The following is a 26,498-nucleotide window of genomic DNA, read 5'->3' on the forward strand; positions in this document are numbered from 1 at the left end:
TTTTTACTCTTTTTTCTCTAAACTCCTCTCACTTCATTTCATTAATTTGATCTTCAATCACTGATACCCTTTCTTCCACTTGATCGAATTGGCTACTGAAGCTTGTGCATGCATCAAGTAGTTCTCATGCCACGGTTTTCAGCTCCATCAGGTAGTTTAAGGTCTTCTCTATGCTGTTTATTCTAGTTAGCCATTCATCTAATCTTTTTCAAGGTTTTTAGCTTTTTTGCAATGTTCAAACCATCCTCCTTTATCTTGGAGAGGTTTGTTATTACTGACCGTCTGAGACCTTCTTCTCTCAACTCGTCAAAGTCATTCTCCATCCAACTTTGTTCCATTGCTGGCAAGGAGCTGCATTCCTTTGGAGGAGAAGAGGCACTCTGATTTCTAGAATTATCAGCTTTTCTGCTCTAGTTTCTCCCCATCTTTGTTGTTTTATCTACCTTTAGTCTTTGATGATGGTGACGTACAGATGGGTTTTGGTGTGGATGTCTTTTCTGTTTGTTAGTTTTACTTCTAACAGCCAGGACCCTCAGCTACAGGTCTGTTGGGAGTTTGCTTGAGGTCCACTCCAGACCCTGTTTGCCTGGGTATCACCAGAGGAGGCTGCAGAACAGCAAATATTGCAGAACGCAAATGTTGCTGCCTGATCCTTCCTCTGGAAGCTTCATCTCAGAGGGGCCCCCAGCCATATGATGTGTCAGTTGGAGCCTACTGGGAGGTGCCTCCCAGTTAGGCTACTCAGGGTTCAGGGACCCACTTGAGGAGGCAGTCTGTCCATTCTCAGATCTCAAACTCTGTGCTGGGAGAATGACTACTCTCTTCAAAGCTGTCAGACAGGGGCATTTAAGCCTGCAAAAGTTTCTGCTGCCTTTTGTTCAGCTATGCCTTATCTCCAGAGGTGGAGTCTACAGAGGCAGGCAGGCCTGCTTGAGCTGCAGTGGGCTCCACCCAGTTTGAGCTTCTTGGCCGCTTTGTTTACCTACTCAAGCCTCAGCAATGGCAGATGCTGCTCCCCTAGCCTTGCTGCCACCTTGTAGTTTGATCTCAGACTGCTGTGCTAGCAGTGAGTGAGGCTCCATGGGCGTGGGATCCTCTGAGGCAGGCGTGGGATATAATCTCCTGGGGTGCTGTTTGCTCAGTTGAAAATGCAGAAATCACCCATCTTTTGGGTCACTTACGCTGGGAGCTGTAGACTGAAGCTGTTCCTGTTTGGCAATCTTGGAACCTCCTCCTTAAAGGTGATTTTAAAGGAGTTAAGTGTGTATGGTCTAAAATGCCACCTGGATGGATTATCCAGTTTTTTTTAATAACAAAAATAAAATATGCAAAAATTATATCAATAAATTTTACTTTAGGAATTTGATTTTTGGCATCAAATAACCTAAGACCACTGATGAAGTATGCTTTGTAAAGATACACATATTTTTTATTTCATTTACACATGATTAATCTTGTAACTAACATATTCTGGGAATGATAGAATACAGGAGCCATGTAATAATAAATAACTTCAAAAGTGATAACAATACCAAATTTTAGAATGAGTCTATCTTTTGGATAGACTCACATAGTCATGTCTTTCTTTATTTACTGAAAACCATAAAAAATTGTTAATTTATCATGTAGTCATTATGAAAATCTTATTTATAGTACAAGGTTAGCTGATAGGAGAAGTTAAATATAGTGTGCTTTCCTGAAGATTAAAAAATACTTCAGCCTAGGTGACAGAGTTAGACTCCATCTCAAAAAAAAAAAAAAAAATTCACATTTACTTTTGCTTGAGAATATGTATATTAAATATTTAGCATGGTAAAAGAGACTGAAATTGTGTCAATTTTAAGTTTTTTTCCTGAGTATACAGTATTTGCATATTAGTTTTTACTATAAAATAAATTATAACTAGCTTTAAAAAGTAAAATATAATGATACATTAAAACTCCTTTAATAAGCCTTTAATTTTTGCTTATAAAATGGAAACTGAGACTATAATTCAAGTAGTCTTTCAAAGGAGGTTTGTGTCTAAATTTAAAAATTCCTATATTCTTTTCCCCAAATATACAATGAATAATCTAATAAAATATATAAAACATTTATAAGTGATAAAATAAATGTTAGAATTTGAAAAGTGAAATTATGTACTCAGAGCTACAAGCATCACAGCTTAACTCACACAGGTGTAAGTCATTTAAATAAAGAAAACAAAAAACACTGAATTTTTCTTTTAGATAACCCTAATCAACATACAGACTTCAAATTTTCTGAGGAGACTTACATTAATCCACTCCCACACTCTGACATTCCAGTCATTACCTAGTTCTTTCAAAAAACATGTAGTCCTAGATAAAAACAAAAATACAGAAATGAGTTCTCAGAAACCAGAGATCCGATGCAGAAATGCTAAGGGATCTGATGAAACACAGTTAAGTGTCCGTTAAATAAGAAAAATTAACTATAATAAGTAATGGGAGAAAAGTCTACAGGTATAAGATGTCTACCTTCCGCTATCTATTTTAATAGAAATTAAATCCTATAATCCTATGTATTTATTGACACCTGCATTAATTTAATTAACCTTATGTCAATTTCTGTAAGTGTTACTTTTATCCTCCTGAAATCTTTCTTATTTAATGTTTTGCAGTCCTTCTCTAGTAATATAACTCTTCTTGTAATTTGAATTCATTCCATGTACAACAAATTAAGAAAATAATTCCACTTACAACAGCATCCGAAAGTATTAAATACTAAGGAATACATTTAACCAAAAAGGCAAACATTCTGTATACTGAAAACTATAAGACAATCTGAAGAAGGCACAAATAAATAGAAAGATATTCTGTGTTTCTGGATTGTAATAATTAATATTGCCAAGATGTCCATACTACTGAAAGGGAACTACAGATTCAATGTCATCTCACTCAAAATACCAATGAATTTTTCACAGATGTAGAAAAAAAATCATAAAATTTGTATGGAATCACAAAAGACCCCAAATAGCCAAGCGGTCTTTAGCAAGAGAAACAAAACTGGAGGAATCACACTACCTGATTTCAAAATACATTACAAAGATATAGTAATGAAAACAGCTTGATACTGGCATAGAAACAGACACACTGACCAATGAAACAGGAAAGGAAGCACAGAAATAAACCCAAACATTTATAATCAACTGATTTTTGACAAAGGTATCACCACACACAATGACACAATGAGGAAAGGACAGTACCCTTAAATAACGATGCTTTGAAGACTAAATATACATACAGAAGAATGGATTTCGACCCTTATTTCACACCATATACAAAAGTAAAATTAAAATGAATTAAAGACTTAAATGTAAAACCTGTACTGTAAAACAACTAGAAGAAAATATAGGGGGAAATCTCCATGAAATTCGTTTGAGAAATGATTTCTTGGATATGACCCAAAAAGCACAGACAGCAAAAACAAAAAGAGACAAAGGGAATTTCCTCAAATTAACAAGCTTCTGTGCAGCAAAGGAAGCAATAAAAACAGTAAGGAGATAGCCAATGGATTGGGGGAAAATATTTGCAAACCATATATCTGATACGTGGCTATATCCAAAACATATGTTGAACCATTTTTGCTTCTCTGGGATAAATCCCACTCAATCATGGCAAATGATCTTTTTCATGTATTGTTGATTTTGACTTGCTAGTATGTTGTTAAGGATTTTTGGATCAATGTTCATCAGGGATATTAACCTGTAGTTTTCTTTTTTAAATATGTCTTTGTTTGGTTTTGGTATCAGCATAATACTGGCCTCATAGAATAAGTTTGCATGTATTCCTTCCCCCTCTATTTCTCAGTAGCTTGAGTAGGATTGGTATTCATTCTTTAAATGTTTGGTAAAATTCAGCACCAAAGCCATTGGGTCTTGGATTTTTCTTTGCTGGGAGACTTTTTATTATGGCTTTGATCTTATTACTTATTGTCTGTTCAGGTTTTAGATTTTTTCATGGTTCAATCTTGTTAGATAATATGTGTCTAGAAATTTACCCATTTCTTTTAGGTTTTCCAACTTATTGGCATGCAGTTGTTGATAGTAGTCTTTAATGATCCTTTGAATTTCTGCAGTATCAATTAAAAGTGTCTCCTTTTTCATCTCTGATGTTATTTATTTGGGTCTTCTCTCTGTTTTCTTAGTTCCTCAGGCTAAAGCTTTGTTGATTTTATTTATCTTTCCAAAAAAATAATTTTTACTTTGTTGATCTTTTTGTATTTTTTCAAATTTCATTTTATTTATTTATTTTTGCTCTGAACTTTATTATTTATTTTCTTCAACTAATTTTGAGTTTGATTTGCTCTTGCTTTTCTAACCCTTTAAGATTCATTGTTAGGTTATTTATTTGAACTTTTTCTACTTTTTTGATATGGGAGCTTATTGCTATAAACATTCTTCTTGGTACTGCTTTTGCTATATCCCACAGCGTTTGGTATGTTCTGTTTCCATTATCATTTGTTTCAATTAACTTATTAATTTCCTTCTTGGTTTCTTCATTTACCCACTGGTAATTTAGGAGCATATTGTTTAATTTCCATATTTTTTTGTGTGTGTGTTTAATTTCTACAAATTAATTTCCATAAGTTCTTCTTGTTATTGATTTCTAGTTTTATTCCATTGTGGTCAGAGGAGATATTTAATTTAATTTAATTTTTTAAAGAATCTTTAAGACGTTTTTTGTGGCCTAACATATAGTTTATCCTCAAGAATGAGCCATATGCTAAGGAGACGAATGTGTATTCTATAGCCATTGGATTAACTGTTCTGAAAATATCTTTTGGGTCCATTTGGTTTATAGTGCACATTCGATTTGATGTTTTTTTGTTGATTCTCTGTCTGGAAGATCTGTCCAGTGCTGAAAGTAAGGTGTTGAAGTCTCCAGCTATTATTGTATTGGGGTCTATTTCTCCCTTTACCTCTAATAATATTTGCTTTCTACATCTGAGTGCTCCAGTATTGGGTGCATATATATTTACAATTGTTACATCTTCTTGCAAAATTGACCCCTGTATCATTACATAATGCCTTTGTTGCCTCTTTTTACAGTTTTTGTCTTGAAATCTATATTGTCTAAGTATAACTAGTCCTGCTCTTCATTTTCATGGAATTTTTTTCCATCTTTTTATTTTGAGCCTACGTGTGTCTTTAGAGGTGAAGTGTGTTTCTTGAGGGCAACAAATGGTTGAGTCTTGTTTTTTTTTCCCCCCCATTCAATCACTCCATGTCTTTTGATTGGAGAGTTTAGTCCATTTATATTCAATGCCATTATTGATAAGTAAGGACTTATTCCTGTCATTTTGTTTTTTTGTTTTCTGGTTATTTTTGTGATATTCTCTTCCCTCTTTCCTTCCTTCTTGTCATCCTTTTAGAGAAAGGGATTTTCTCTGGTGGCCTGTTTTAATTTCTTGCTTTTGATTCTGTATGTATCTTTTCTATGTTTTTGATTTAAGATTACTCTGAGGCTGGCAGATAATATCTTACAACCCATTATTATAAAATCATGGAAACTTAACACTGATTGCATGAACAAACAAAGAGAAAAGTAATAAAAAAATCTACACTTTAATTTCATCGCCCCATTTTTAAATTTGTTGTTGTTTCTATTCATATGTTATTATACTGTCTATGTCTTAAAGAGTTGTTGCAATTTTTATTTTTAATAGGTTTATATTCTAGTCTTTCTACTTACCATACGAGTAGTTTACACACTACAATCACAGTGTTATAATATTCTGTGTTTATCTGTGTACTTACTATTTATTACCAGTGAGTTTTGTACCTTCAGATGATTTCTTGTTACTCATTAACATCTCCTTTCAGATTGAAGAACTCCCTTTAGCATTTATTGTAGGACAGGTCTGGTGTTAATGAAATTACTCAGCTTTTGTTTGCCTGGAAAAGTCTGTATTTCTCCTTCATGTTTGAAATGTAATTTTGTTGGATATACTATTCTGTGATAAACATTTCTTTCCTTCAGCACTTTAAATATGCCAAGCCACTCTCTTCTGACCTGAGAAGTCTGCTGCCACATGTATCGGATCTTGCTTTTATGTTATTTATTTATTTTTTTTCTCTTGCTGCTTTTAGGATCCTTTCTTTATCATTAACATTTCAGAGTTTGAATACAAAATGACTTGAGGTAGTTTTCTTTGGGTTAAACATGCTTGGAGTTCTATAACCTTCTTGTATTTGAATATTTATATCTTTCTCTAGGTTTGAAAAGTTCTCTGTTATCCCCTTGAATACACTTTCTACTCTTGTCTCTTTCTCTACCTTCTCTTTACGACAAATAACTCTTAGATTTGCCCTTTTGAGGCTATTTTCTGGATCTTGCAGGCAAGCTTCATTGTTTTTTTATTTTTAATTTTTGTCTCTTCTGACTACGTATTTTCAAATATCCTGTCTTTAAGCCCACTCATTCTTTATTCTGCTCCATCAGCTCTACTGTTTAGAGACTCTGGTGCATTCTTCAATACATCAATTGCATTATTCAACTCCAGAATTTCTGCTTGTTTCTTTTTAGCTATTTCAATCTATTTGTTAAAGTTATCTGATAGGATTCTGAATTCCTCCTCTGTGTTAACTTACATTTTGTTGAGTGTTCTCAAAACAACTATTTTGAATTCTCTGTCCATAAGTTCACATCTCTGTCTCTCCATGATTGGTCCCTAGTGCCTTATTTAGTTCATTTGGTGAGGCCATGTTTTCCCAGATGGTCTTGATGTTTGTGGATGTTAATTCATGTTTGGGCATTGAAGAGTTAGGTATTTATTGCAGTGTTTGCATTCTGGGCTTGTTTGCACCTGTCCTTCTTGGGAAGGCTTTCCAGGTATTCAAAAGAACGTGAGTGTTTTGATCTAAGTTTTTGGTTACTGCAGCCATATGTACTTTTGTGGATACCCCAAATCTAGTAATGCTGTGGCTCTTGGAGACTCATAGTGGTAATCCCTTGGCAGTCTTGCGTAAAATCCAGAAACATTCCCTGCGATACCAGCAGACTCTTGTTCTCTTCCCTGACTTTCCCCCAACAAGGAGCATCTCTGTGCTGAGCTGCCTAGATCTGAGGGAAGGGTAACACAAAAACCCCTATGACCACCACCACTGGAACTGCACTGGGTCAGACTCAAAGCCAGCACAGCACCGAGTCTTGCCTAAGTCCTGCAATGACCGCTACCTGGCTACCACCTATGTTCACTCAAGTCCCAAGAGCTCTACTATTGGCAAGTGTCAAATCCAAATCAGGCTTGTATCCTTTCTTTCAGGGCATCAGATTCCCTCCTGATACTGGGTAGGTCCAGAGATACTGTCCAGGAGCCTGAGTCTGGAGTCAGGAACCTTAGTAATCTACTTGGTGCCATATTCTGTGACTGAGCTACAACCCAAGTTGCAAGGAAAAAATCTTCACATGCTTTTCTTCCATTTCCTTAAGAAAAAGTGTCTTTCCCCTTGGCCACCACCACCCCAGGCCCATAATACATACTGTTTAGCTGCCATTGATGTTAAGTATTACCTAGCTACCACTGATGTTCACTCAAGGCCCAAGGGCTCTTCAGTCACCTTGTGGTGAATTATGCCAGTCCTGAATATCTCCCTTCATGGCAGCAGGCTCCCCTCTGGCCCAGTACAAGTTCATAAATGCCATCTAGGAGCCACGGCCTGGAATCATGGACACTAGAGTCCACTTGGTGTTCTCTCCCACCGTGGCCAAGCTGGTATACAAGCTGCAAGACAAAATCTTCTGTCCTCTTTCCTCTTCTTTCCTTAGGTAGGAGGGTTAGGGCATTGAAGAGTTAGGTGTTTATTGCAGTGTTTGTAGTCTGGGCTTGTTTGTACCTGTCCTTCTTGGGAAGGCTTTCCAGGTATTCAAAAGAACTTGGGTGTTTTGATCTGTTTTCAGTTACTGCAGCCATATGTACTTTCCCATATCTCCCCATATCTGCCACAGCTGGGAATGTGCTGGGCCACACCTGAAGTAAGCATGTCTTAGAGTCTCCCCTAATGCCCACAGCAAGTACTGCCTGGCTACCAACAGGACAGACATTAGGACCCAAGGGCTCTTTAGTCAGCAGGCAATAAATCCTAGCAGGACCGGGTCCTTCCCTTCAAGGTAGTGGGCTCTCTTCTGGCCTGCAGTGTGTTTAGAAACATTGTCTGGGTGCTAGGGGTGGTATCCAAGTTGCAAGAAAAATACCTCTTTATTCTCTCCTCCTCTCTCCTCATGAAGAGGGAAGGAGTCTCTACTGGAACTGCAAGCTGTGCTGCCTGAAGTTGGGGAACGGCTGATACAAGCACTCCTTGTGCTGCCCTGGCTGGTGTCTCACTAGGTTATAGGCACCGTAAGTCCAGTGGCTCCATGCCCAGCACAGCACAGCACCGGGACTTGCCCTGGTATTGTGGTCCTTGTGGCTTAGAGTGTCTTTCAAGTTTATTTAGAAGCCCAGAGCACTTTAGCTCATGGTAGCAAGGTTTGTCAGAACTCAGGTTCTGAATGGTGGGATGAGCAATGCCCCTCTAGCTAAGGCTGGTTTATATGCTGTCTCCATGAGTGCTATGCCACATGTTACTTTCTGCTATGACAGGGAAGCACAGAGTTCCAATGCAAAGTCCCACAATTACTGTGTTCTCCCTCCCCCAAACACACGGATTCTGTCTCTCCACCAGATAGCCACTGCCACGTATGTGGGAGGAGTGGTTTAGGCAATTCAAGACTCTCTTTCCTACCCTCCTTAGTGCCTTTTTTTAATGTGATCTTTAAACCAGGTACAATGATCAGTCAAATGACTGATTTTTAGTTCTTATGAAATCGCTTTCTGTTATGTGGACAGTTGTTCAATTTGGAGTTCCTGCAATGGGGATAATTCTCAGAGCCTTCTATTCAGCCATCTTCATCAGCTTCCCCTGTTTAACTTTATCCCATTATTTTCATTGCCATTTACTTGTTGAAGGAGCTGGGTCCTTTTTGCTGTATGTTCTCTGTTAAGGTTTTCTGATTATATCACCAAATTAATGTTTAAGATATCTATCTGGCGTTTCAAACCTTGATTGAATATTGGAATCACCTGGGAGCTTTAAACAGCTTGAAGTCTTCATCCTAACTCCAGAGATTTTAGTTTAGTAAATTTGGATGGACATGAGGAGTTTGAAAGTTACCCAGGTGTTTCTACTGTGCAGTTAAAGTTGAGAACCATTGCTCTGTTTCCATAAACCTCAACTTTGGCTGCATGTTCGTATCATCTGGGGCACTACACAAACTTCTGACTCTGAGCTTCTTGTTTAGTTGAAGTGGGGAATGGCCTGGTACGTGAGGGCTTTCAAAAAGTGTCTAGATAATTCTAATATAAATATCCATTCAGAATCACCGCTTTACCCTATGTATTTCCTGTAAACTGGTAGTTAGGTTTAGAGGCTTGATTGAATGTATACTCTTATTGCACTTTATAATCCCATGTTAGATGTTTTAATTTAATGAGTCAGGATGAAATTTCTGTGTTTCACTGAGTTTTATTCCACGTAAGACTAGCTTCAGATTTTTCTCCTAATAATATATTTGATTTTTTAATACCCTCCCCCAAACCAGAGCTTCTTCTTAGCATATAAAGTTATTCTCTTGCCATTTGAAAGTGTGTAGACTCTTCAGACATAAACTAACTGCCTATAAGTCCGGAGAATCAGAATCAAATAGAATTTCAGTGCTGGGATTAAATGAGAACATTTTATAAAAACTTTATACTCTAAATGGTTATCTTAAAATGTATAATTTATTAAATTGTTTCAGAATGATTCTAGAGAAGACATCTGTAACCAAGATTAGCAGGAATAGACTTACAATGAGGAAACAGGCACCAATCATCACGGCTTTCATTTTAACATCAAGGTCTCTAGGGAATTGGATTCCAAAGTTGTCAGCATCTGTAAATGCCTCTCTTAAAAGCCCAGACCAGTGCTTAGAAATCCTGCCAACCACTATTTGTTCATCAAGAGATGTAATCTAAATTGTAAAAACAAACAAACAAACAAAAAATCTTAAAAATTTATAGAAAACTTATAGCAAAAGTACTTTTAAAGTTGGAGTAACAGGAAGCATGTATAATTATGAGCATATAGTTAATATGTTACATTAGATGCATATAGACTCCTGTATATTTATAGATACATAAAAAAACTGTTCTATTTTATAGAAAACTTACATAAAAGTAGTTTTACTGAAATTTTTAACATTTTCTATTTTATATTAAGATAGACATTAACATATATTTTGTTTATTTGAATTGACCCCAAACAAAATTTAAGCAGAAAAAGATATAAATTTGAAGTATTTCTTTGATATAATTTCTAGAAGCCATCAGGAAGGAAATAAATGAAACTCCTATTAGACTTCTGCTTTTTAGAGACGCACAGAGCATTTACACAGCTGAACGTTTACATATGAAGAGAGGCCTCACTACCACCCACTGTCAGTAGGAAAACATAAAATGCTAAGAGCCTAGAAAAGAAGAATGACAGTTTGAGTGAAGAAGCAACCAATAAGTAACTTGATGGGATGCCTCAAGTCAAGGGTGTGGGCAAGACCAGATAACTAGTGGGGTGTGAAGACCAAAAAAAAAAAAAAAAAATAGGTAGAAAAGATCTCCAATGTAAAACTTTTCTATTTTTGTGAAAAAAAAATAAAGGTTGTAAAAATTCTGCTGAGGAAACCTGGGGGTCATCATTAGAGTTGAAAAGAGTGTGCTCAGACAAAAACACCTCACCAGATGGGCAGGTAGTGGCTGAATATAGCTAACATTCACCAAACTACATGTAAGAGTTATGTCAACCCAAGTCAGGAATGTCATTTGCAAATTTGAACACAGGATCAGAAATATAAATAATGACCTACATATGCAGATCATTATAAAGTCTAGATAATTTTTATGAAAAAAAGTTATAAAGTCTAGATAATTTTAGCTAAATTCTGTATAACATTTTAAAAACAAAACAGAAAATAAGGTAAAATTACTTCAACCTCTGGAAATAATACATTGGTATTTACAATATCATAAGAACTATACATTAATTTTTTCTTCTTTGTTTTTGTTTTTGTTTTTTTTTTTAATTTTTGGTTTTTATTTTATTTATTTTTTTAGACAAAGTCTCGCTCTTGTCCCCCAGGCTGGAGTGCAATGGCACTATCTCCACTCACTGCACCCTCCGCCTTCCAGGTTTAAGCGATTCTCTTGCCTTCAGCCTCGCAAGTAGTTGGGATTACAGGTGCCTGCCACCATGCCCGGCTAATTTTTGTATTTTTAGTAGAGACGGGGTTTCACCATATTGGCCAGGCTGGTCTCGAACTCCTGACTTCAGGTGATCCGCCCGCCTCGGCCTCCCAAAGTGCTGGGATTACATAAGCCACCACACCCGGCCTACATTGAGTTTTTATCCCTGCTTCCTGACACAGAATTTCTAAAACTCTCTTAACTTTCTAAGTTACTAGGGGTAATAGGAGAGTCTTGCTTTAATATTTGGTCTTTGTCCCAGATTGCTGGCACACAGCTTCAAAATCCTTAGAATCTTCTAAACAATAAGTCTTTTGTATACTAAGATCACTAGTGGTTTTTGGTTGGGGTTCCTGACAGCTTCAGTATTAGGCTGGACACCAGAAAAACCAAGCAATGCTTAGAGGATTGAACCATTCAGTCCTGTCCCCAACATCCAGAGATGAGAGTAAGGCTGGAGTTCGTTATTTACCAACAGTCAATGGTTTAAATCAGTCATGCCTACATAATGCAACTTCCTAAGAACTCTAAACAACAGGTTCAGAGGCTTTCTGGATTGGTGAACTCACGTGCCATGAAAGTGGCTTACCCCAGTTCCACAGGGACAGATCCCCCTTTGCTCAGGACTCTTCCAGAACTCATTCTATTAACCTCTTCATCTGTCTATCCATCTGTATCCTTTATAATAAATCAGCAAACATAAATAAAATGTGTTCCTACATTTTGTATATAGTTTTAACAAATTGTCAAACCCATGGAGGAGGTTGTGAGAACCCTGATTTATAGCCAGTTGGTTAGATGTACAGGAGATCTTGCATTTGTGGTTGGAGTTTGAAATACGGAACAGTTTTGTGGGACTGAGACCTTAACCTGTGGTGTCTGCATTAACTCCAGGTGAGTGAGTGTCAGAATTGACCTGAGTTGTAGGGAACCCAGTAGATATCTGTAGAGAAAGAGAATTGGTTGACATGGGGAAAAAATATCCACACATTTGGTATCAGAAGTATGAGTAAAAAAAAGAATTGTAGTGTATTATATTAGCATGAAATTTATAAATCTGTAAATTTAATACTAATAATTGGTAAAGATAGTCTAAAAAAACTAAATATTTATTTGCAATGTAAATTATAAATGCAAAAAATACAAATAGGCCACTAGCACATAGAACCTAGGTAAACACCAAAATAATATATTAAAATAATGTGTAAGATACTAGAGGAGCTATATAATTCAAAACATATAATTTATGAAAGATTATTGAAAAGGTATTTTTAAATTACAAGCTCAAAATTGCTATAAAATTTACTATATGCATTATTTTCCTGCATTCTCAAATCATATGACTTTTAGTTACTCTTAGAATCTGGTGTCTGCAGACATAGAGAATTGAAGAGCTACTGAATGAAATCTAAATTTTTAGTATTAAGAATGTTTCACAATTTGTTAGTGATTTACTCATTTCTTAGGAATAAATTATATTCCTATTAGACTTTTATTAATATCATTCCTAGAAGGAGAAATAATCTTTCACTTGTCTGGATTTTTATGGGCAAGAAAAGAGAACTATTATTATACATATCCCTACATAAGTTTCCTGTACGTACATATTACACACTCACATACCCACACACCCATATACACCCACACACATATGCATATATCCAATGCATATTATCATACATTTTATATACACATATTATCATACATTTTATATACATATATATGTATCCCTTTATAAGAGCATTTTAAATCTCTACAACACATGTGTTTTCTTAGAATTTCCCATCTCTGTCATCAGATTATGAAGTTGAAAAGGGGAAGCATTCATTTTTATATAACTAAATTCTAATAGAGAAATTAAAAATCATATTATTAGAGAAGAAAGGATGCAACAGAATGAAACTGGATAGTGCAAAACCTTAGAAAGATGTGGGGACACTGTCAGAGTTCCCACATTTTATCATAAGTGAAGTAGCCCTACTCAACTTTAGGATTTTTATTCCCCATTCTGTGGAATTGTGGGCCTAGTTGACCAAATTTCCTGATTTTCCAAGAGAATCAGGAAATTAAGATTAAGTTATAAAATCTTCTGATGGTTAAATATTTGCAGCTAAATGATTTGATTATAAGGCTAGGCTGTTTGTTGGAGAACTGCTGTAATGAAATTTCTGCAGGAATTTAATATAGAGACATATTGTGGTTTCCAATGACCTAATTTAATACAGGGTTAGAGAAGAGACCACAGAGAAGTATAATTGGGTAATACATATTACACTGACTTTCTCAAAACTATCTTTGCATGATTGGGCTTTCTGTAGGAACTCAAAGATGTCAGAACTTCTGGACATGGCCTGGAGCACTGGCAGCCTATATTTCAGATTAAGGAAGGATCCATATGCTTTGGCAATCAGAATTAGATGACAAGGTTAAAGTTTTATTTATAATGGATAATATATAGTGTCACCACACAGAAACCGACATGTTTAAGTGTTAGATGATTTGCTTATTTTTATTTGACTACAGAGCTCTGCTTCTTTTTTCATCCATTTATCATTATCAATACTGACCTTTAGTCAGTAATAACCTCCACTCTGATCACAGTTAAATATATGGGAATATTATCTTGCTATTGAGACATCAGTACACAATACTAATTTAAGGCATTCATAACATTCTGCAAAATTATATTCTTCTTATATTAAACAAGCAAATTCTATAAACATTATGACATCTCTTACCTCAAAATCAACACCTGCAAAACAGCTGCACACAATACATGGACCACTAATTTTTAGTACATCCTCTCCTTTCTGATTTTTAATTGTAAACTTTGTTAGAAATGGGTGCCAGGTCTGAGTAACATAACCTACTGGTACACCAGGAGGAGCTTGGATTTCTATCTACAAAAGTAAAATATGTGTGAATGTAATAAATCATCATACTAAAAATATCTAATAATAGCTCTAATTTACTGAGCATTTCCTAAGTGCCAGACATTGTAAGTGAGGACTTCCTAGGACTTTTTAAAAAAAGATCAAACAATGTAACATATTTTAATGTGCTATTCAAATTATAGAGCATTTCTCATCAAATTCTCAGTTTTTCCTCAGATAGATATTCTTACAAATATATAATTATACCTAACCTAAATGGCATGGAAAACAAAGCAATTCACTACAAATAACTTCAATTATCCTCTCAAAATAAGTACAGTATTAGACTTTAGATAAGTCTATGCCTGTATCTCTATCTGTGTGATGTTCTCACAGCAATCTGTATGCAAGACTAAGTTACCCAGGCAGATATGGTGTTGGGCCAGTGGGATCCTGGAAAAGGCCAACCTTCCTAAAACATCTCTGAACCCCAGTGTCTTCCCTGAAATCGTATTCTCTAGGAGTAGGCTGCCATGCAATATGAAACAGAGATATCTGGTCTTTACAGAGCTGAAGATACTCCCATTTAGGACATCCCTTTTGCAGATGACACAGATATATAGGTTTTTATTTTGAAAAGGAGAAACGAAAAACATAGGAGATAAGACTTTGTCCTAGGTTTGTCCTTTAGTAGGTTGGCCAAAATTATGAGATGAACACATCTGTTCTTTCCTTCATTCTTTTGTCCCCATGATCCTAGAATGCTATTTTAGGATATTTTCAATGGTGCAACTCTGCTGGTTTCGACCATGCCTCTTGTAGTCATCTCTAAAAAATGATTTGAAAAAGGTGCCCTATCTGACCTTTCCTTGAATATCAAGAACTCTCATACCTGAGCAGTTGCTCAACCCCATGAGGCAGACTACTGCAGGACACGAGGCTAACTATTCCCTGTTGTTTACTTGCCTTCCTCCCCTTCTTATACAATTGATTCAGAAGCCCAAACATATAGCTCATGGAGCCATATTCCTTTAAATCTCATTTGATTATACAGATTCAATGAAAGGGCAGAAATCCTTGCTGAACTACTTTACGAAAAGCTCTAGTAATTGCTCACATACCTCCTGAAGGCAGCAGGGGCAACAACAACAGTTACATCTTAGTGGTCTTTCCAGAGTTATGACTTCTTGACCCACATTATCAGTAATCCTCAAGGTAAAAGGTCTAGACCGCCCACAGCAATTTCGGGTGCAGAAATTAGTATCTTCCGCTGCAAAATAAATCCTCTGCCCAAAGCTGTTCTTGATTTCATACACGTTACTACTTTCAAAACTGAATAGGACTAAAAATGAAAATAAAATCAGTTGCTTTTATGTTAAAATTATTGAACCTATCTTAAGACATTATAATATCTAGCTAGTTTTAGATGATGCTGCAAGTATTATAGAAAGAATAAAAAGGAATGGTATTTAGAGTTGATCAGGCAGAGGAAAAAGGCAAAGGGAAAGGAAGAAGCTAGGCTATTAATGCATGGAGAAATTGAGTCCTTCTGTGAGACATGGAAAAGAAAGTAAGTCATATTTTTCTAATCCCATAGACTCCTGTGAGAAGAGACACTTCACTGCTGAGGGTTGGGGCAATGCTGCAGGTAAGCACAGTGGTGCTAGGTGTATGGATAAAACGTCCATTTATTCGGTATAGTTATCATATATTATAGAGAGGAATATAGAATGATTGCAAAAAATATATTAAATCAATTGGTTTAAGATTTCGTTTTATAAGCCACACTTATGTCTTGTTTGTTTGCACTGTTTGATGAAAGGCAATAAGAGGGTTAATTCTCAAGGCACATGCATAAAAAGTGAGAGGCAAAAATGGAAGCAAATTAGAACATCACAAGGGGCTCAGGGCACCCTTATTTAGCTCTGCAGTAATTTGAAAGTAAGAGATGAATATTAAACAAATGGGGAAGGTGCTTGGCAATCAGGGCTTCAACTCAGAATATCTAGACCGTGAGCATCCTAAGTGAACTCTGTACCTTAGATAGGCTAACCTCTTGGGGAAACAGAGGAACGCAAAATGCTGACGCTCACATGGTATCTTACCAAGGACTTCCATATTGAACCACACATTGGAAACCTCTCCTTGTTTAAAGCCATGAAGGAGCAATGAATTGTCCCACTATCCACAGAAGGACATCATACAGAATTGTTCCTCACAAGTCCTATTACCATAAACTTCCTTAAGAATCTATGGTGGGACTCAAACAGGTCCTGGACTGTGCCTATATAGGAACTGCACTTGACTTCAACATCTGCCATAGACAAAAGTTTGTGAAAAAATTTAAAATCGAATTAAAAAAAAATAATTCCTGTGTGGGCATCTGTTATCCAACTAATCGTTTAATTACGTAACTTACTTGCAAAAATCTTAATCTCGTTTATCTATAAAATGAGATCAATGGGGTTACACAATCTTGAAGTTTCCTTCAAGTTACTTGAAAAATGGAGACAAAACAAAAGACTGCAGCAATTATATTTTTAGAATCTATTAACTTTTCAGTCATGGTAAGGTATAAGTATTTGTCATAGTCTCAGGTGCTAAAAATAAACTGAGTAATCATCTTTTTATATGCCTTGATGTTAGCAAACAATATAGACTTTCAATTTGAGAAAAAAGAAAATTAAAAATGTCTTTTTAAAAAATTAAAAACTGGTAAATGTGGAACTTTGTATTTTTCAATGAAGCACATATATTGTGCAAATATATATAAAGCTTATAAATCTAAAAACTGTAAACATAATATATAATGTATACTGTCTGGCCTTTTGGATTTTATAATCTCTATTATATATTCCATAAAATAAAACATTTTAAATAATTCAGAATACAAACTATTACAGAACATAGTGCTCCTTTCCAGAGCAAACTTAATTCAGCAAAACTACAAAAAACCAAGAACATTATAAATATCTAATCACGTACTTTAAAAGCAGTTTAAATGTAATAGGTAACAATTGTATATGTTAATGAAATTCATTACTCTGCTTGTACAATTCAAGTTATAATTTCAACCAGTTAAAGAAACCGCAGCTATGCAAAAATGAATTTATTTAACAGATATTTTCTAAAAACCAGCAGTTTTTATAATACATAGAAGAGGTAACTTTATTATATCAGAGGGAAGACACTGTGGTTCATAACTCTACCTAGGCTCTCATTCCCCTAGCGGCCGTTCTGAAGCATGTAGAGGCTTACTGAATTTATTCTAGCACCTAGGAAGCACTGGACCCAAGAAAATATCTGGTGGCATCAGGAATATTCAGCAGGAGCAGGAGTGCTCTTCTAAGAAGACAAGCTGGAGGCCTGCTGGTCAGCATCCTCCAACACTGCAGTGCCCCTGCACCCTGGCTAGTAATCTACAGTGCATGGAACAAAGATTCTACTGGATTCATCTGAACTCCCAAGAGAAACTGTGGGCAGGAACAACAATTTTCCAAAACACTCCCATCCAAATTCAAAAAGTTTGCTCACTTGGAAATGTACTAAAGTAACTAAAATATTGAATGTGGCTCTGTGCCATTCTCAAGGTGATCACAAATTGGAGAGAAAAGAGCTGAAGTGGTAGAAGTCAGGTAAAGTGATTGAATCCCTTAAAGTTATTTGGAGAGAGACAAGAGAGCAAAAGTAAGTCTTGGTTGTATTCCTTCTACATTAGAGTTTATAACATTAGGACAGATGCTTATCATAATAGTGCAGTCATCCCACAGTATCCGTGGGAGATTGGTTCTAGGACCTCCTGTGAATAATAAAATCCTAGGCTGCTCAAGTCCCTGATATAAAATGGCGTGGTGTTTCTGTATAACTTATGAACCTCCTCCTGTATTATTTAAATCATCTCTAGATTACTTATAATACGCAAATACAAGGTAAATGCTATGTAAAGAGTTGTTATATTGTACTGCTTAGGAAATAGTGACAAGGAAAAAGAAGTCTGCACATGCTCAGTACAGGTACAATTTCTAAAAATATAGTTTTGATCCATGGTTGATTGAATTCACACAGGTGGAACCCACGGATAGGAAGGGCCAACTGTATTTTACCATTTCACTTCTAATGTTCAGAACTGATTTCATTGTTCAAATGTTCATAGACTACTGATTTCATTATTGTTAAGACAGATATTTGTAAATAATCAGGTTTACCATCCCACATCCCTCGGATGCTATATTTATAGTTTTTGATGTATCTTTATTTGCATAAACTTCTCTTTTTAGATATATAAGCAATACAATTAATACATACCTTCCAGAAGTTCAATTTGCTGATGAATTAGTATCATATCTATCTATTATAGTAAAAAGAAAATTAAGTTGTATGTTAAATATTTTATAGCAAACCAATTACTATTCATGTTTTTATTGTTTAATACTGCATATAATCAGTTATTGACATTTATCATTATCAACTCTTAATAAGTTTGTTACCTTTTATTGTAAAACTAAAGTTAACACATTCTTAATTAAAAATGCTGTATGTTTATTGAAAGCATTCACTACTAATATTGTAAACTTAGGTAAAATAAACTAATATAGTGGAATCCCTATAAAAGTTAGAAAACAATGTTCTTCCTAAATGAGGATTTAAAATATAAAGACTTTTTTATCGATTTAAATAAGTTTTTATTGTAAGTCTCAGTTACTCATTTTATGTCTACTTCATATAGTCATTTTATAGTATGTGACAATTTCTTCTATATATTTTTGAGACTCTCATTTAAAAAACTAGGGTATTTCTTAGAGAAATATGAACTACTAAACATTCTTATAATATTCACTGTGCAAGTACATTGTGGGAAATTAAGTTATAAAGAGTAAAAGGGAGATAATTCATTTACTGAAAACTCATTGACTATCACAGAAATATTTGTTTATAGATTGGAGATATAAAACTTTATATTCCTATTTTACCAATCCGTTCTCTAAGACAAAACCAATATTAAACCTCGGTTTGCTGAGGTAAGCTATCATGTAGTACAGCAAAATCCAGGACTTTTTTTTCCTTATTGGTGACATTTGTAAAATTGGATCTTCAAAAAAAAAAAAAAGCATCATAAAAATGTAATTTTACTAATTGGAAGAAAAAGATGACTCAAATCCCACACAACAATATTAAGTCATTTTTGGTACTACTTACTAAAACTCAACTCTAAACTTTAGATGTCTTTTAAATGTCAAGAAAATTATTCAGTATTGGAATTAAAAAGCACAGAATCCAGAATCAGGGTAGCAGCCCCCGATTGGTGATGAACAGGGCACCCCCAGTTCATTAGGTTTTTAATCCTGGGTAAGTTATGTAACTGCTCTGGACCTCAGTTTCCTCTTGTGTAGGGTGATGATGATTACAACGCCTACACATCATAGAGATTCTGGAAAGAGTAAGTGAGGTAATACATGTATAATGCTTAAAAACAAAACCTAGAAAATAGTGCTTAATAAATTTTGACTTTGGACTATTATCACATTATATAAAAAATCTTAGAAAACAATCACCTGTGACATTCATATTTTGATTTAACAATGAATCGAACCCAAAAGAACCAGTAACTTGTTAACAGAATGTGTTTACCATTTCTGACATTAATTAATTAATAAGCAGTAAATAAATAAATATCACTCAACCAAAATTACTATGGTTCAAGAACCAGAAGCACAGTTTTATTTTTTCTGAGTATTTTACATATTTGAAATTACCTGACTTAAGTATTCCAATCCTGGTGGACAGTTTAATGGTGGTGGTGGTGCTGGCATCCATAGGGCCCCTGCAGGTCTACCTGGCTGATTTTGAACAGGAATGCCAGCTGTGCCAGCAGGTGGGACTAGGTAGCTATGCTGACGTCCTGGGTAGAAGGCCTGGGAGCCCAGGTGGCCAGCCTGTTTCCCAATGTGTCCAGCCTGGTGCTTAGGGTAGACAGTATGTCTGGGAGGTCCTGAAATAGGAGCAAGTAAAATAATTTGTCATCAATTCTTTTTAGAATAACCCTAGTTATCTACAAACTGACCTCTCAGCTCAGAAGTCTTATATCTGTGAAGCTTGAGGTATGTTTTTATCTTCAGATATGTTTCAATGAAATATCTGTGGTTTCACATTCACTTCTATTTTGAGGGTGGTTCGCTGTGAATAGTGTCGGCCTAGAGCTTTATCCTTACTATTTAAAACTCAGATAGAAAATATGCTTTTATACCTATGAAAGTGAAAGTAAATCCACCGATCTAAAGTGACCTATATGAAGATTCTGGCATGCCTTCATGGAAAAGAGAGATGAAATTTGAAAAAAAAAAAAAAAAAAAAAAAGCCAAAAATAATGGCTATGTTTCAGCATTCCCAGAGCCCAAAAGCACCCTGTGAAAAATTATAATTGTGGAATTATAACAAATGACATATCCTATATGTATAGAAGTCAATGGGGAGGGGGGTTGACCCATGAAGGGATATTTGTCAAGGTCTGGATTCATTTTTAGTTGTCGCAACTGGAGAAGAGACTGATATTATCCTCTGGTTGGTGGAAGTCAGGGATGCTGCTAAACATCCTCAAATGCCCAGAACATCCCCGTGGAAACAAATAATTATCCATCCCAAAATTCTACAGTGCCGAGAAACCCTAATACAGAGGTAAAATCATGTCATTCCTCCTAGCAGTTTTCAGATGCTTGTCTGGGCCAACGGGTTACCAGGAGTTTTAATCTACAGCGTATTTCTCTCCTGTTTCCCTTGATAATTTTCTTAAAACATCAATTATGATATTGCAGTTACAAAATTAAATTTCACAATTTGTCACTCTTAGATCTTTAGAACACACAATTTGATAAAATTCAACAAAACAAAAGTAAAAAAATCAACAGACTTTGAGAAAGAAAAGCAAAAAATTTAACAGACGAAAAATTCTAAAGTATTTAGCAGTATAGAGGAAAAAATGTAATAAGTATAATCTTTATATTACATGCAAATATACATTGCAATGATGCTTCATAAGCTTATTTGTATAGTCCACAGTGTAGTGATTCTATAGGAATGGAAAATAATTTCAAGGGACTATGTTCCTCAATATTTTAAATGAATACTTAATGCCACATAAAATATAATACTTAGAATAGGCAATACATGTAAGTGGAACACTGGTGACAGGCTCATATACTAATAAAAATAAGGCTTAGCAAACAGATTTAGCCTAGTACTAATGCACTGTAAATATAGCTTTTATAATTTATTCCTCCTACAATTAATGAATATAGATGACGCATGATGTGATTGGCTCTGTTGCGGAATCAGGGGATACAGCCATCAAAAAGTCAATATGCTGTCAATGAGCTTACAGTCAACTTCTGGAGGAAATAAAATAATTTTTTTATTAAAAAACTTCATATTGGTATGATGGGGAAAACCTGGGAGAAAGGGCAGAGGAAGATGGATATAATTTATGTTGAAATCAAAAAGATGAGAAGGGGAAAGCTTTATGTGAAGACCTGCAGAGAAATGCTACAGGAGGAAGGAAAAGCAAATGTAAAAACCCTGACTTTGTAAGGAATTTAGCATGTTCATGAGAGAGGAGAGTCATAAGAAAGGAAGAGTATGCATGGCTGTCACCAAAGCAGTAGGAAGAAGTTCATCTAGGGAGACCCTTAGTAAGGAGTTTGGATTTTATCCCAGGTGTCATTGGTAATTACTGGAGGAATTTAAGCAGAAGAGTGAACCATGATCTCATATATATCTTGCAAAGTTTTTAGGATTGCCCAGTACTGGGATTTGCAAAGGAAAACACAGCTACAAATAATATCCTTTCGTAAGCTAAAAAAAATACGACAAAGAACAAGTCAACAACACATTTAGTATTATAGGGAGGAAATTAAACACTTAGTAATTTACTTACTTTTATTGTTCATGGATTGAAATAGTTCTGAAAGAGACCTAATATTAATATGTTGTCTATACATTTGTAGGTCCAATATAACTGTTGGAACAAGATATTCTAAAACAATACAGTCACATTCACGGGATATTCCTCTTTATTCATCGAGTAGAGCCTTATCTGGCCATTTAAATCCTTTGGGCTTGACCTCATTCCCCTTGCTGTTTTCACAGTAGAATTTATTACTATTTTATATAGAGACAGGGTCTCATTATGTTGCCCAGGCTGGTCTCAAACTCCTGGACTCAAGTGATCCTCCTGTCTCGCCCTCCCAAAGTCCTGGGATTACAGGCATAAACCGCTGCATGTGGCCTCGGTAGGAATGTGGAAATTGTTGGTCAGCCCATGATGATGAACGCTTTCTTTTTTTTTTTTTTTTTTTTTGAGATGGAGACTTGCTCTGTCACCAGCCTGGAGTGTACCTGTCTCTTATCACCAGCCTGGAGTGTACTGGCATGATCTCGGCTCACTGCAACCTCTGCCTCCTGGGTTCAAGCGATTCTCGTGCCTCAGCCTCCTGAGTAGCTGGGATTACAGGCACACGCCACCACACCCAGCTAATTTTTGTATTTTTTAGTAGAGACGGGGTTTCACCATGTTGGACAGGCTGGTCTCGAACTTCTGACCTCGTTATCTGCCCACTGCGGCCTCCCAAAGTGCTGGGATTATAGTCGTGAGTCACTGCACTTGGCTGATGTTGAACACTTTCTAGAAGCCTTTAGGAAGAGAGTCTAATCAGGAAGAAATGCTGCGAGCTAAGACCCCAAAGGGTAATTGAGCTAAAACTTCAGTCTTCACGGCCTGCACAACCTAAACGAAGTGTGTGGTTCATTTCCAAGCCTCTGGGCTTGGGCTCCAGGAATGGTCCAGGTAAAGAGCAAGAAAGGTTAATTATCAGATCACACCACTGCAATTATCTCGTAAAATTTCAGGTCCTGTGGACCTGTCATGCCAATCCTGACCTGCAAATTTGAGAAGTTGCGACATTACTCTGTTCATTAAGAGATGTATTTTTTTTTTTTTTTTTAATCAGAGAACCCAGTCTCAGGAGTTGTCACAGCTATAGCTGCCACAGCCTCCGGAGTAGCTGGGACTACAGGCACCCGCCACCACGCCCGGCTAATGTTTTTGTCCGTGCTAGCCAGGATGGTCTTGATCTCCTGACCTCGTGATCTGCCTGCATCGGCCTCCTAAAGTGCTGGGATTACAGGCATGAGCCACCGCTCCCTGCCTGTACTTGGTATTTCTATAGAAACATAAATGACAGCAAATATTCTACTCAGTAATTCTGCCTTCTCATGCCTTGACCCCATCCTAGTCTTTCCCACTACTATCCGGTCACTATTTTCTCCATCTACTGTAGATCCCAGTGCTTTTCATGACTATTAATTACAATGAACACATCAGGCAAATCTCCATTACCCAACATTTTTATCTTTGACCCATATGCACTAATGCAAACTGCCCTCCCACTTCTCAGGCCCACTCTGGTGTTGGCTGCCCTTTCACCAACTCCTCCTACTGTGCAGTCGTAAGTGGCAAATAAGTCAACTGATCCCTCCACATCCTCAACTAAAATATAGAGTTCTCAAGAAGAAACCACCTCCTTCCTTGCCATTTCAAAATTATTTTTTATGATTACGAACTTTAAGCACACATTTTCATAATATAGTGAAACTCTTAAGAATGCTCCAATTACAGTCACCTCTTAGTTACATCTAAGAAGTTCAGCAAAGGTTGAATAATTCCAAGTGGGTTTATTTGTCCCTGAAATAAATCAAAAGATGTATTTGTGTTACTGATTTAACTTCCTGGATTGTCTTAGAACAATAGGAATCCAGTTTGCGTTAACTGGTCAGAAATCAATGCTGTGGACCTCATCAAGTCAGAAGAGTAGAAATATTAAATCATATTTTTCTGCAATTAATCTATAAGGTGAACAATAAGCTAGTAAACATGTGTAACTAGGGTAGACTAACTAGGGTGGACCAGTAGCTTTCCTGGGTCTCCAGTTTACAGACTTCTAATGTGGTGGGACTTTTCGGCATACAAAATTGCATGAGCCAATTTTTTATAATACATCTCTTCGTGTGTGTATATATATGTGAGTGTGTATATATATATGTGTGTGTGTGTATATATATATATCTCCATCCTAGTTCTGTTTCTTTAGAGAATTCTGACTAATATGATGAGTCTATTCCAAGAAATGACATAACTCAGTTTAGGAAATGATTGGGCTGTGTCGTGAATAAATTAGCTAATTAATCTAACATGATAACTTTAAATCATTGCTTCCAGCACTTTTACTAAAAGGTAAATTTCAGAAATAACTTCAGAGTAAAAGAAAATCATATTTTTATGCTGTACTAAAAGAAAATAAATGTTCATGATAAAGTCATATTATATATTGTACCATTTGAATTATAGTTACTCCAAAACAAACACAGAACTTCAAGTTACAATCTGATTACTACACACTTCTTTCTAACTCTCTCTTAAGTGATAAATTTGGAGTAAATTGAGGTAGCACATACTATATACACATTAGTACATCTCTTTTAAAGTAATTGTATCAGAAATCATGTCTGCTCTGGACTATTTGATAATTATAAACCTCCACACTCAGGGAGAGGGAGAAGCAGCACAGAGGATTTCCAGTTCTGACTTCACTATTTGTATTACAGTTGTTAAATATTAACAACTGTATAGGACGACATCGATTTGGTTTGAGCTCCTGCCCTAGGCTTCAACAGATCAAATCAAAATAGAGTAACTAATGCTAAAGTTCCGCATTAGCAAATTGAAACTAAGTTGTTTATTTGACCTTCCAAGAAATCAGGAGAGAAATGAAAGTCTAGCCTCCAAACAGGGCAGTTTCAACCTACATAATAAAGAAGTTCCCACACTTTAGCCCTTATAAAGAGAGTAACCTGAACTAATTTAATGTTAACTAATCCACTTTTTGTATTATGCTATTTCTTCATTGCTGCTCAAGGTACCTTATAAAAACTGACTATTCTGCAATGCCCCATGTAGCATCTCTCTATTTTTAGATAACATGCTGTCATATTCACGAATTCCTAACATAAGTTAATTACATCTTTAAATTTGTTGTAATTTATCTTTTGACACAGCTAAAGCCTTTTGACCCATTTCTTAAGGTCCGAAATTTTTGTCTTACTGCTTTCAAACATAACTAAAGTAAAACCTGGAACCCACAGGGAAATCATACTTAATTCTGGAAGATCCTAAAATTACTATGCCTGTAACATAGACAATTAACAAATAAATTCAGATTAATAACCTAAATCTAGTTATGCCTGAGAACAACTCTCTCCAGCCACATTCACCCTCAAAAAAAAAAAAAAAAAAGAAGGAAAAGCCATTATACATTTGTGAAGACATGGACAAAAATGTGTCCTGATTGTGGTGGGAGGTTGCAGTGAGCCAAGATCTTGCCACTGCATTCCAGCCTGGTGACAGAGTGAGACTAACCTCAAAAAAAAAAAAAAAAAAAAATCACAATATAAAACAGTTCACATTCTTCTCAAGCCCCAAGCAGAGACATAGGTTCTGAATGATTTTAGTAAAATTCTACCATTCTGAAAACGATCACAAGAATTCTAGGTGCCTAACTTCCTACCAGTGAGTAAGAATGAGACATTATGCTATGCCAGAGAGGAACTGTGAATAGCCCAGGGAGAAGGCAACATTTATTGAGGTAAGTCACAAATTAAATAGCTTTCATGTCATTCAGTTACATGATATGTAAATTTTATGCACGTAAAAGATTTGGTTACCATCTAAGAAGACAAACATTTCATCCGTTGAATTGTGGTTTCAGTCAAAGTAAAGCAGAGCAAGCAGAAATGCATTTATACAAATATATGGGGCAAGAAGACGGTGAGCCTTTGAGTACAAAGCCCACCATACCTGTGAGGTATGAGATTGAAGTAGGGTGACTGAGGCCAGTTATTAATGCAAAGTACCTCGTAACCGGGAGTTTTACCATAAAAATCCACTTCAGCATTTAGGCTCAAGAAAACAAAACACATATGCTTAGAACCAATGTAAGATAGCCTTTTACAGTTTTGTTTGTCTTTTGGTTTTATTGAGACAGAGTCTCACTCTGTGGCCTAGGCTGGAGGCCAGTGGCATGATCTCGGCCCACTGCAACTTCTGCCTCCCAGGTTCAAGCAATTCTCGTGACTCAACCACCGGCATAGCTGAGATTACAGGCATATACCCCCACACCTGGGTAATTTTTGTATTCTTAGTAGAAATGGGATTTTCCCATGTTGTCCGGGCTGGTCTCAAGTTATCTGCCTGCCTTAGCTTCCCAGAATGCTGGGATTACAGGTGTGAACCACTACACCTGG

General features: G+C 36.0%; 1 protein-coding gene across 2 annotated transcripts in view; it reads right to left on the reverse strand.

Moving 5' to 3' along the window:
• Nucleotides 1-26,498, reverse strand: part of PLSCR2 (phospholipid scramblase 2) — a 47,707-nt gene that overhangs the window by 3,934 nt on the left and 17,275 nt on the right. The window contains exons 2-8 of one of the 2 annotated variants that reach the window (XM_011995147.1): nucleotides 20,212-20,324; nucleotides 19,904-20,139; nucleotides 18,456-18,498; nucleotides 15,272-15,492; nucleotides 14,016-14,177; nucleotides 9,852-10,013; nucleotides 2,276-2,339 (exon numbers count right to left, since the gene is read on the reverse strand). In XM_011995147.1, the coding sequence (XP_011850537.1) occupies nucleotides 2,310-2,339; nucleotides 9,852-10,013; nucleotides 14,016-14,177; nucleotides 15,272-15,492; nucleotides 18,456-18,498; nucleotides 19,904-19,960 (675 nt within the window). In that variant the 5' untranslated portion in view covers nucleotides 19,961-20,139; nucleotides 20,212-20,324 and the 3' untranslated portion in view covers nucleotides 2,276-2,309. The remainder of the gene's footprint in view (nucleotides 1-2,275; nucleotides 2,340-9,851; nucleotides 10,014-14,015; nucleotides 14,178-15,271; nucleotides 15,493-18,455; nucleotides 18,499-19,903; nucleotides 20,140-20,211; nucleotides 20,325-26,498) is intronic. The other variant, XM_011995144.1, reaches the window with a different exon arrangement.

This window comes from Mandrillus leucophaeus, unplaced genomic scaffold, assembly GCF_000951045.1.
Source record: "Mandrillus leucophaeus isolate KB7577 unplaced genomic scaffold, Mleu.le_1.0 Scaffold1121, whole genome shotgun sequence".
NCBI classification, from domain to species: Eukaryota; Metazoa; Chordata; class Mammalia; order Primates; family Cercopithecidae; genus Mandrillus; species Mandrillus leucophaeus.